This window comes from Condylura cristata, unplaced genomic scaffold (assembly GCF_000260355.1).
Source record: "Condylura cristata isolate star-nosed mole 26May11 unplaced genomic scaffold, ConCri1.0 scaffold00009, whole genome shotgun sequence".
NCBI classification, from domain to species: domain Eukaryota; kingdom Metazoa; phylum Chordata; class Mammalia; order Eulipotyphla; family Talpidae; genus Condylura; species Condylura cristata.
In genome coordinates, this window is record NW_004567110.1 from 35743565 (window position 1) to 35756515 (window position 12951).

At 37.8% G+C, this 12951-nt stretch overlaps 1 protein-coding gene across 1 annotated transcript in view; it reads left to right on the plus strand.

Annotated features, from left to right (window-relative positions):
• Positions 1-311: 311 nt before the first annotated feature.
• Positions 312-12951, plus strand: part of PSKH2 (protein serine kinase H2) — a 14448-nt gene continuing 1808 nt past the window's right edge. Inside the window, exons 1-2 of the mRNA XM_004679754.2 lie at positions 312-490; positions 4754-5420. Coding sequence (XP_004679811.1) covers positions 312-490; positions 4754-5420 — 846 coding nt within the window. The remainder of the gene's footprint in view (positions 491-4753; positions 5421-12951) is intronic.

Consider the following 12951-nt stretch of genomic DNA (forward strand, 5'->3'; position numbering starts at 1 on the left):
TCACAGTCTCATTTTACACGTGAGAAAAGAGGCCCAGAGAATTAAGCTTAGGCTGCTGAACTCTCCTCCAATTTGATTTTACCCTGTCAAACACTAGATACCCATAAGTGGTCAGTGCCCATAGATAAAGGCGGCCTGAGCAGTAAGCCCGGCCTCCCAGGAGAGTTATCTCCTAACAAAGACCTCACAGTGGGGTTTCCTTCAGATCCACCCTGCAGGAGGGTCGCTCAGTCCCGCCCATTCTAAGCTGCTTGGGGGATAAAAGAACACCCACCCAAGGGGCTCTCAAGCGTTCTTGAAAGCTTGGAGTGATGGGTTGTGGTGCTAGCCGGAAGGTGGTCCCGGGGCCATCCACGCTGGCCTGGGTCACGCAGGAAGGTCAAAGTCAATACCACTTAGGAGGCCCGCGGCCAGAGGCCCTGGCTGAGGCGGCTCAGAGGATGCAGGTGGCCCGCTTCCATGCCAAGTTCGACCCCAGGGTTCTCGCCAGGTAAAGTGCCTGAGTGAAGTGCTAACTGAGATTTGGCAGATATGGAGGTGGGGGTCAGGGGGCGGAAAGGAAAAGAAGCTGCTACATTGAGTAAATTTAAACACGGATGGAGAAAACCTTAAAATTCCTCTCAGTTTCAGTAAATCTGAGACAGACTTATTTCTGATTATAGGCCCCTGTTCCCCTAAATTTTTTCTTTGCTGCTTTAAGATACATAAACCACCAGGTAATGTCTTTCTCAAGTACCTGGGCACCATCGTTATGGAACATAGGCAGTGGGTTCCTATCTCCCATTCTCCATGGGATGGTGGAAACCTAAGTTTTATAAGAACAAACACATGAGGCTTAATTGCCATCACAGTCCTGTAGCAGCAAGGAAAGGGAGGGAAATCACCATCCTCAGAGGCCTCCCAGCCTCTGACAGAATTTACACATAGGCCTGGATTGTGAAGGATATACTAAATTCTAGAGAATAAGATCATAGTCAAATAGAAACTGTCCTTCCAATTTGCCAGATTTGAGACCCACTCCTGTTTCTTCTTCTGTGTGTCACTGACAAGGGCCTTAACACTTCTCCATTCTACTTTTGCTGTTTGCAAGATGGGAATAATACCCGCCTCCTATGAATGTTGTGCAGATAATTACATGTGAATTATCCTAAGTGCTCATTTAGCTATTCATATATACTTAATACTAGTGTCCTCATGAAGCACAAAAACGACTTAAATGACTCTGTAGGAAATCATGAAGAATGGCTGGGTGGTTGGCCTAAGGAACAATTTCCTCAGAGTGAACCATGTTGTACTTGTAGATGAAGAAAATAACAAATCTCCTCACATTCTGCAGACAATGGTAGGTGGCTTGACTGTCTTCTCAAAGACATCTCTTGTCCTAGAATTGTATGCTCATTTTACCATAAAGCCATTTCTTGGTCTCCTTCAAACTTCTAATGCTTGTGAATCATTCTCGTAACTGCTAAGGTTAGAGAAAAAGCTGACTGATTCAACTGTACTTGAGTCTGAGTGTATATGAGAGCTCGTCAAAGCTGAATATGTTAAACATCATCTCTGGTCATCAGTAGCCTGGCAGATGAGCTGCTCTGGTCAAGCTTTGTCTACCTCCATAACAGTCCCAGTCCCTTGTCCTCTGAAGGGGTCATAGGAGCAGAGTATCTCAACATTGTAAAGGCTGTAGAGACAAATTCAAGACTCTTACTTAACTGATGAAGAGCTGAGTTTCAGAAAATTGACCTTTCTACAATAGTGGTATGATTGGATCCAAAACACAGTTGTCTTTATTTTGTATTGTGATTTCATTTATAACTTGCTGAATAGAGATGACAGAATCAAACTCTTTAAATGTAACTTTCTTGTTGGGAGTTAATCACAGTTACTTGTGATATTATAATTATTGACTCTATATTTCAGTTTTTTAAAAACATTTATTTATTTATGTATACAAGAACTGGGGTACAGACCATAGATACTGGGGGTGAGAGGATTCACCAGAGACAGAGTGGGGAGCAGAACAAGCAAATCTACTAAAATGCACTGCTAAAGGGAATAGCAGGGAGACAGGAGAGGTCTGTGTGCCATGTGGGTCACCTCCCTGGCCAGGGTTCTAACTCATGCTACAGTGGCTGCCTATAGTTTCATAGTGTTGCGACTTAACCACTTGCTCACCAGGGGGCCCTCGATTTTTTACCCATCTTCAAAAAATTCCCTGTTTGTAGCAGCTGATATCAAAGCAGCAATTAAAATTTACATAATCACTGGGATGATGTAAAAATTGTACCTCAATGATGATGCAAAGATGACTTTGAGGCTGCTTTGTAGTGGATGGAGGTGGAGGGGAAAAGTAGAAAAACTGGAATGAATACTTGATTTGATCCTAATGTTTTCAAAATGATAGTTTGGAAATAATAAGTATTCACTGAATTACTTTTTCATTCAATATTTATTGCTGTCCTTTTTCCAAGCACAGCACAGGTATAGTTAGTCAAATCATAAAAATGGTCACAAACCGGGGCCCTCCCTGGTGGCGCAGCGGGTTGAAGAACAGCACTGAGAATCTAAAGCCGCTTCCGCATGAGTTCGATTCCCGCCTGCCCCGGAGGTGACCACATGGCGTGGCAGACCTCTCCTGACCCGCCCGCTGCTCCCCTCAGCAGTGTACTTCGTTGATCTGCCTGTTCTGTTCCCCACTCTGTCTCTGGTGAAGCCTCTCACCGCCCCTGAGCCTCTGGCCTGTACCCCAGTTCTGTATGCACAAATAAATAAATCTTTAAAAAAAAAAATTAAAAAAAAAATGGTCACAAACCATGGTCATCAAGGGCTTACAAACAAGTTGCTTCACAAATGCATTGTGGGGCATTGTTTATTCAATCTAAGCCACTTATTTGCACTACTCTATACCTTGGCTTCCAGCCTACTGCTTCCTTCACTGCCAAATGACTTGCATTTCTCCAAACAGTATTGAGTAAGCTCTTTTATTTGAGCAAGAGTGTAGTTCTTCAGAACTTTGATAATTTGTCTGATACTGATGATTAATTCTGTGAGAAATGGATTTGCCTGCAGTTTTGAGAGCACAGATATAAATTAGTACTTGCGAAGTCCTTTCATCCACATTAGAGGTCATGTTAAAAACTTGGTTGATCTGCAGAGCAATAGAATTTGAAATGCCTGTGATTATCTTCAAAAATCACATGAGGAGTGCATGCGAACAAACAGCAGAGTTGAAAGGGGAAGAAGGAACAAAATCTATTTAAGATTACTAAATTGCTATCTGTTTTGATAAGGTAATTGACCAGAAAATTAAAAGCACAGTGTAGAACAAAGCTGTTTTCTGTAAGCTGGTACAGTCAAATACAATTTTTGTTCAGTGAGCACAGGAATATAAGGAACAAATAAGTAGGCCAAAAGAAAATTACAGGAAGAATAAGTCTCACCAAAAGAAATAAGGCTAAAGCATTGATTGATATTTACATTTAAATCTTTGGCATTGAGAATGTGACTAAGAGTTACCTTTTACTTTGGTGTTTCCTAAGTATAGCCTCTTGTCTAATATCCTACCTTGGGAGGAATTTTAATAACGGAGAAGAGCACTAAATTATGATGCAAGTAAGGAGATCTGGATTCTAATCCTCACTTCTACCATTTAATCAGTCAGTTAATCTGATCTTCAAATTTCTTCCTTTGTAAAACGAGGGACTGGATTAAATTATTCTCTAGTATTCCTTCCAACTGTAAAATCACAATTCTAACACTTTTCAACTTTCCAAAAATAAGGGCACTGGGTTAAGTTTCCCAGGTGTCTTAAACATTTATACAGATAATTCAAATTTAGTTCCTTAGCTTTTGACATCCTAGCAGACTCCTGGCCTTTCTGAGAGATAGTTACTTTCACATTAGCAACATACATCCCATGGCAACACACAACTTGCTGCAAAGAAACTGCCAGTACAGGAGGTAGGGTCAGGTGGGGTGTCTGTGGACCATTGCTGACTGCAGGCTGGTCCTCACAAACTCTCTCTAGAGGTTTACGAAACCTGCATTTTACTAGCAAGGACATGTGTATTTCTTGAAAGACTGTGGATTAAAGAGTTGAGGTAGATGTGAACGAGTCGTGCCTGGGACAAAGAGCTCACAGGCAAATAATCTGGAGAAGCGTACCTTTCACAGTCCATCTCCTGATGTGATTTCCTCCCTCTTCTGAAAAACTTTGAAAAGCATAGGATGACGCCCCTTTAATCCTGCCCACTGATAGGCAGGTATTGTTGCAGAGTGACAAGTGAAAGAGCTGGAGGGTGGGGAGGAAAAGGGTAGTAAGAGGTCCTAAATATTGCACAGGAATTTTGGTGAAACATATGTAAAGGGGTTGGATTTCAATCCCATCATTTCCACTATAATTTATGTAGTTTTGGGAAATCACTTAACACTGAATTCCTAATTTCCTCACCTGAGAATAGGAGATACTGACACATTACGCAGAAGAGATAAGAATTAAAAATATATATATTCCTGGCACGTAATCAGTGGTAGTTATTGTTATTATGATTGTTTGTCTTTCTGTTAACTAATTATTTTACACTGCTAGCTCCATTTCAAAAGAGCACCTGGGTTGGGTTTCAAAATTAATAAGCACAATTAAACAATAATAAACAAGGAAGTTAAATGGGGGGGGTCTATAGATAAAAAGAGTCAACTTTGATATTATGAGAATCAGCACACACAGGATAACAGATTTGGTTTTTCTTAACAACAGATATGACATCAAGGCTCTCATTGGGACAGGCAGCTTCAGCAAAGTTGTCAGGGTGGAGCAGAAGAGCACCAAGAAACCTTTTGCAATAAAAGTGATGGAAACCAGAGTGAGGGAAGGCAGAGAAGCCTGCCAATCTGAGCTCAGCGTCTTAAGGCGGGTTAGCCATCGCTACATCATCCAGCTCGTGGAGATCTTTGAGGCCCAGGCCAGAGTTTACGTGGTGATGGAGCTGGCTACGGGAGGGGAGCTCTTTGACCGACTCATCACCCAGGGCTCCTTTACAGAGCAGGATGCTGTCAGAATCCTCCAGATGGTAGTTGATGGCGTCGGCTATTTGCATGCATTACGAATAACTCACAGGGACCTAAAGCCTGAAAATCTCTTATATTATCATCCAGGTGCAGAATCAAAAATCTTAATCACAGATTTTGCCTTGGCACACTCTGGGAATAAAAGTGGCGACTGGACAATGAGGACACTCTGTGGAACCCCAGAGTACATAGCCCCTGAGGTTTTGTTAAGGAAACATTATACCAGTGCGGTGGACATGTGGGCACTTGGTGTGATCACCTACGTTTTGCTTAGTGGATTCCTTCCTTTTGATGATGACAATCATACAAGACTTTACAGGAAGATACTGAAAGGCAAATATAATTATACAGGAGAGGTAAGAGGTCTTTTTATTCCTATTGAGGTGGTCTAGAGTAGGTTGTCAGCTTCTGTACCACTGACATTTAGGAATGAATGATTGTCTTTGGGGGATGATGAGGAGATGGGAATGGGTTGTTCTGTACATTGTTGGGCATCTCCACTGGTCTCTACCCCCAGATGCCAGTAGAAAAACTACTGGTAGATACTGAAATCTAGTGGATATATTAAATATACTGTCCTCCTCTTGTGACACCCAAAAATATCATTGGGCATTGTCAAATGTCTCCTCTGAGGCAAAATCACCTCTGCCTTGGTTTCCAGGGAACAGAGGCTTTGATTATTGCCTATAATTATCATATGACATTGATAATCAAGTTGATAAGTGATTTTGCATTTTTTTTTCTTCAATCCGTGTGCAAAACCCGAGTTAGACTAATGTGTACTTAGAAGTTCAGCATGGTGCTTGAGTATTTGGTGAGAGATTTTCTGCCTTAAATCTAGATAATTCAAGTCCTTTTTGTAGTGTAGTTTTTCCTAAGTGAAAAGTTTAACCTCACAGCTTGTGTAAAATATTGACCTACTATTTAAACTCTGAACTCCTAGTGTTTATGAATATGTTAACTTTGTGTTGCTTTGGGTAAGGAAGGGAAGTTGCCAATGCTTTTGTGTGGGAAGTCTGACAAAATAGGAAATTGCTCTCATGTTGAGCAAGTGACCAAATTTATTTTATGTTTAACTATGAAAGGGGTTTTTCCTCATAGACTATCGGTAGTTTAATTATACCTATTTAAGTCTAACATCTATATGTATTAAGCAAATTAAAAGCTAAATTGGAAAATATTTTCTATACTCTGACAAACCATTAACATCTTCTTGTTCATTTACACATCTTTAAAAACTCGTACATATTGATAATTGAAAAATAAGACTTAGGCAGTCAAGTAAGAAACATTGTGGAGAACTCAGACAATGCAATACTATTGATTATTAAGTTTGAAAAAAATCCAGCCTCATAAAGAAATGTAAATGAAACAAGATATTTAAAATTGATTAAGATGAAAAAAACATTGAATTTAATTTTATTAATTGTACCTTACAGTATTATGAGATCAGCTCTTTCTCACAGCTGGTAGAACATGAATTATTACAGATTTCTTGAAAAGTAGTTGAAATTATACATCTAGAACCTTAAAAAGTTTACATATTTTGATCTAGCATGTTCCCTTCTAAAAATATAAAGAATAATTCCAAAATGCAACAAATGTTCATCTGGAAAAATTGCAAAGTAGAAAACTGAAAGAACTTTAAGAGAATACTTGAATAAATTATATGATGATTATATGACATTCACCTGATAGTCCGTAAATTATGCATGTTTAAAAATTCTAAAGACAGTGGGAAATGTTTATCATCAAATTGCTAAGTCAAAAAAGACTAATACAAAAAACATATAAGATCATAGTTATGTGGTAAAATTTCTGCATAGAAGCCAAGACTTGGAAGAAATACAATGAAATATTGTGGGGATCAAGGATAATTTTAGTTTTCTTCTTTATATTTGGAATATCTTTGTGTTTTTTTGTTTTTACAAAGAATACATGTTTCTGTGTTATCTCCTGCTGCATAACAAACCATCTCCAAACCTAATGGCTTCAAATCACTATCATTTTATCATGACTCATGATTTCGTGTTTGTTAGGCTCAGAGTGGTGACTGACTCCTCGCATGATGGGTGGACTTTTGGCACCTGGAGCTTCACTGGGATGGGATATCCATGACAGCTCCGCAAATTCTGGTATCTTGTTGGAGGCAGCTGCTCAGTTGGGTTCAGCTGGTCACTAGGGCCACCAGACCTAGCCTACCCTTTCTTTCTGTGTATTTCAGGGTCTCTTACTCCTTGTGGCCTCTTCAACACAGCAGTCAGACTTTTTACATGACAGTTCTGACGTGATTACATGGCAATTCTTGATTTTGATGTGAAATATTTTCCTTTACATGGCGCCTCAACAACTAGTCTATTGATCTTGTTCTTTCCTTTTCTGAATAACATTGAGGGTAATAAGAAAATTCTTTTGTTTTGCTATTTAATATATATATGCCACTTCTTCTGGTTCCTTGAAGGTTGGGATTCCATTGTATTCTTCTCCATCTCTTCAAATAAATATTGCAGAGATAAGGATGCATTTACTTTAAAGATATTTATTTATTTATTTATTTATTTCTCTACCAGCTGGAAGTTGGTAGAAAGGGGGGGGGGATATTCACCAGAGACAGCGTGGGAAGGAGAACAGGCAGATTTACTGAAATACACTGCTGAGGGGAGCAGCGGATGAGACAGGAGAGGTCTACTGCACCATATGGGTCAACTTCCTGGTAAGGATCAAACTGATGCTGTAGTGGCTGCGGATAGCTTCCCTGTGCTCAGACTTAACCCCTTGAGCCACCTGGGAAGCCCCAAAGCAGGATGCATTTAATAAAAATTGAGAGATTACAAATTGAAGTGTAAAATTATTGCACAATTACAATTTATGATGATATTAGTAAAGTTGTCTCAAATATAACTGTATTGAGCATGACAACAAATTTTTATTGAAAGTAACATAACCTTTTGATGATTAATTAATATTTTTAGATTCTGAATTTATGTACTTAAGTAAAGTTTAGCCCCTGCTAATTACCCTGTCTGGGTAGTTGCTGACTTTTGATGCAGCAGATCTAGATTATCAGATTTGTTCTGAACTATTAGGGTGGTTTGGAAAGCTACATTTACATTATTCACTTCACAAAGTAAGGGTGAGATCTCCCCTCTCATAGAAGAATAATGCCAGAAGAATAACCAAGCTTTCTATAATGCCAGAAGAATAACCAAGGTTAAAAGACAGAAAATTATGGTAACAAGATAGAAGAGGGCAAAGATTTCACCCCCACTGTGTAAAGGAGGCCTTCCCTTATCTGCCTGGTTATCTACAACTACCAAGGTGGTGGCTTTGACAAGGACTCATGCTAGGGATGGTAAATAAAGGGACTCACCTATAATTCTCTTAAGGCCATATGAATGAATCCTTTTGTGGTCTCAACCCCTTCCTCTGGCCAGGCTTTCCTTGTGCCAGGAATCACACTCAGCTTTGTTAATACTCCAGTGGAAAACGCTCAAGGTCTCTGATCTTAAGGAGTTTGTGGTCTTAATTAACAGGCCAAATATTATTATCCATCTCTTCAAATACAAGTACTTTGCTATGTAAAACAATAGAGTCTCAAACTTCCTGGCAAAGGAAGAAAACTATCACTGCTGTGTCTTGGAGGAAGGAGGGGAGTTTCTGGAGGAAAATTGCATGTTCCAAGTAGATTGAACAAAATATACAAAAGCTCATAACACAGGATATCAACTAGTAACAAAAGAATTTTAGACTGTGTGTGTGCATGTCAAAGTGTATTTTTATAGGTATCGTGTAAAGCAGTATGGGACAGTGTTTCAGAGTGCAGTATGAAACAAACTCATCATATTCTCTTCCTACCTCTGAAATTTTACCGACTTTGAGGGCATTTTAAAATTTTCTCTATATCTTGGTTTCTTCATTTGTAAAATGGTAATAATAGCATCTGCCTATCAAGGTGGTTGTTTTGTATCTACCTAACAGAGCTGTTGTGAAGATTCAATAAGCTAAGAAATGTAAAGTGCTTGGAATAATTTTACATATTAGTACATGTACAGTCACAGCCATATATATGTTAACTGTTTCTTAGTCTTACTATTAATATGGGAATCATACAACTGAAAGCTTGAATCTTGCTTAAATATTAGTTGTATAGGTATGCCTACGCATATAAATGTAATTTACAGTACAAACTACTTATTCCTTCTTTTAGCTGGAATAGTGAGAAAAATGTGGTGCTTTAATTCCAGCATTTTATTGTTAATATGTTGGGAACCATCATTCTTGACTGATCACATTCTACTTTATCACAGTAATTTCTTTTTGGTATGAAATAAATTGATAATAAAATGAGTCATATAAATATATTAGTTAACTAATTAGGATAAACATTAGTTTTAAAACATATTTTTTAAAACTCTCACATGGATATTGATAGAAAATGATCATGATCTGCTTATTGCTGAATTGTTAGCAAAGGTTATTGTTACACTCTCTTAGAAGTTACAGATCTGGTGAGTGGACTATAGCTGTTTTTGCCAGCTATAATCTCAATTTCTTTCTATCTCCTTCTCTCCATAATTGCTTTTGTTTTTTCTTTATGACATCTTATCATTCAGGTTATTAAATAAGAAAGTGTGAGGAGAGCAAAAGATTTGGTACTTTTTCATTTTACTCATGAATAGAATCTCAGTACTGAATATTATGCTACATTTCAGTTAGTGCATAAATCTTGTAATTTGGTTCTCATTTCCTGTGATTTATATTTATATTTCCCAGAAATGTGGTAATCAAAAATTCTAAATACTTTTATTTAAAAATTGTTTTACTGAAATATTAAAGCAAAATTGTTTTAGGGAAAATTATTTCAGATAATTTCTGCTTGTTACTTTCTTGATCTTTGCTCTGACCACCTTAAATTGAACAGGTAGATAACTTCTTCTCTTAAACTCAATCACAGTGTTTCTAAGATCGAAACAGTGGTGGTGCAGTTCATTCGGACTATTTAGCATAAAAGATAGTGATTAGCATAGAAGGAGTTCTCTGTTTCCTTGATTATGTTGTAGTGCTTGACCTTGATATCATTAATACATGCATAGAGTTGAATGAAAAATAACTATCTTCATCATGTTTTTGAAAATCTAGAAATACCTGGTTGCAATATTACATTTACATTGTTTATATCATGTTTATGAGGAACTAGTTCTAAAGGTACACTATGTAGGGAGGAATGGTTAACAGTAGATTAAGAGGCAAAGGCCAATTCTGTTTTTGTTACTTTTCTCATTCACGTTCTTTCTTTTGGAGGAAAATTAAACTTGTTCTTTTTAACCTCTAGAGCTTTGGAACATGACAGGTACTCAAAAGAAAATTCAGTTCTGCCCAATTCTCTTTGTGTTTCTATGTTTTCCTTAAGAGTAAAGAACTAGAAACATCCCTTCCCTCATTCAGGAACCTAATATTGATAAAATTACTATCTTTGGAGGGTTAGCTGGTACTTTGAATGCTCTTAGTTCAAGGATTTGAAAAATAGCTATCCAGCTACTAAAATACTTGTAGTTTTCTGAAAACTAACTAAATCCACAGACTCTTGAAGACTTGTGCTTGAGACCACATTAAGAGAAAATTGTTCTTTAAGAAACTGAAAAGCAGGGAGCCTCCCTGGTGCTCAGATGTTAAAGATAACACTGGCAAGCTATAGTCAACCACTGCAGCACGAGTTAGCTCCCAGGTGGGTCAGGGAGCTGACCCACATGGCACAGAGGCCTCTCCTGCCTCTCCCGCTGCTCCCCTCAGCAGTGTATTTCAGTAGATCTGCCTGTTCTGCTGCCCACTCTCACTGGTGAATCCTTTTACTCCCCTTAACACCTGCACCTCTGGCTTACACCTCAGTTTTTATATGCATAAATAAACATCTTTAGGAAAAAGAAATTGAAAAGCATAAACTGCAGTTGTTCCTAACTTCTCTGCTTAGAGGCAAAAGTGTCAACCTATTAAGAGAATATCGTACACCATCCATATAAATTCCCTTTTCCCGAAGCTAATAAATAGTACAATTGATAGTATTAAACTTCAGTTTTATATGTTACTGTCTTACACAGTCTTACACAGTTACTGTCTTACACAGTTCAGCAGACTTATAAATTGGAGAGGACAGAACAGTAGGCAAAGATCCAGGTGAGGAAAGGAGGAAAAAAGGCTGAAGTGTCCACAGATATTGCAAGTTTTTTGCAATTCAATTAAATGAATGACCTTGGGATAAATAAAGCATTACCTTTCTTTTGTCACATGGCTCATTACCTCTGACACAGAACATTTTATTTGAGGGCCCACATTTATCATGATAATAGTCAGTAGAGATAGTCTGAGAAATTTTGAATAATTTCATTTTAGAGTACTCAATATATGGTCTATATATGTGTCCATAAAAAAACTGGGAAGTTAAATTGTGATTTAATGGTAGTAAGAACAAGACAAAAATCTACTTATTATTTTATACTTTGAAATCCACTTTTCATATCATCTAATTTGGTCATAGTAACAAACTAGGGAAGTGATATGATGGTCCCTATTTTTCTGATGAGGAAACAGAACTGAGGCTTATAGCTTCATGTGCCCTTACAACTTCCCTGGTCTAGATCCATTTCCCTCAATCCCAAGCTTTTTTGACATTTTTGAAAACTAACTAAATCCCACTGATCATTACCTTGTATGCCAATAAGCTCTATATTTAGCACATATGGGTTAACAAGGCTCCTGAGAAAAGCCAGAGTGAATTATCAAGGCCAAGAGTGGGGATGACTGAATTGAAGAAGAAAAGCTATGAGAAAAACGTCACTGAAAAGGAAGTGGATGTGCAAGCTGGTGAAGGGAATGAATGACCCATCAGAGGCAGGTGAGCCAGGGTAGGAATCCAGTTCAAGATGATGTGGTCTGCAAATTTTTTTTGTTATATGATTAATATTAATATTAGTCACTTAATACTGAGTTACATATTGAGCATGCATACTTAACACACACGTGTATATTAATCTCATTTTTACATAACAGAAAACATAGACAAGATTTCCGGTCAATATAACCAAATAAAGAAGTTCTGGCTTTTTTTTTTTTTTCTGGACCTGCCCTAATATACAGCACGAAATTGACTCCTAGGTTCTTTCCAGTTGTTCTTTATGGCTCAGGAACTCTGTAATTTATAATCCACGTTTGAATAATGAGCTTTGGCTAGAAAACTTTTTTTCCAGGATACCACTTACCTTATTTTGTGCAACTGCATTTTAAATGTATATTCATTTGAGGTCATCTTAATGAGCTCTCCATAAATCTTACTTCACATATTTTATATTCTTTCCCGAAAGATTCAGTTGCCTGTCTTATAACGTTCCATTGGAGACATCTAATTTAGCCTTTATTTAAACAGTCTTGGTCCAGATAAATGTGTCTGGATTCAGGGCCAAATAGACGTCTAGCCAGAGAAGACGTGTCCCGTGTCAGGCATTGACGTGCTTTGTCTAGACTTGCAGTCTTTACATTTTATTTTCCCCGTATTTGAATGCTTGGCAAATGTGTTCAAATATTGAATGCATTTTAACACTACTTTAGAGATAAATATTTCTCATATCTCATTTAACTAAATACACAGAAGGAAAAAAAGAAGAGGAATTCCTTTCATGGTTTCTTTTGATTCAAATTTCTTAGACTAAGAAATTGGACAGTGTGAAGTCTATGTGTGGAGTCTGATTTTTCATTATGCAAGGAGAAAGACAGTATGTTGTCAGGATTGGCTTAGCTTTTTTTGGAGAAATCATAATTTTCAAAAGAGGCATACAGAAAGAGAAAATGGTGTTTGAGAAACAAGCAAATGTATGGGCAAATTTTTTAATGTTTCAC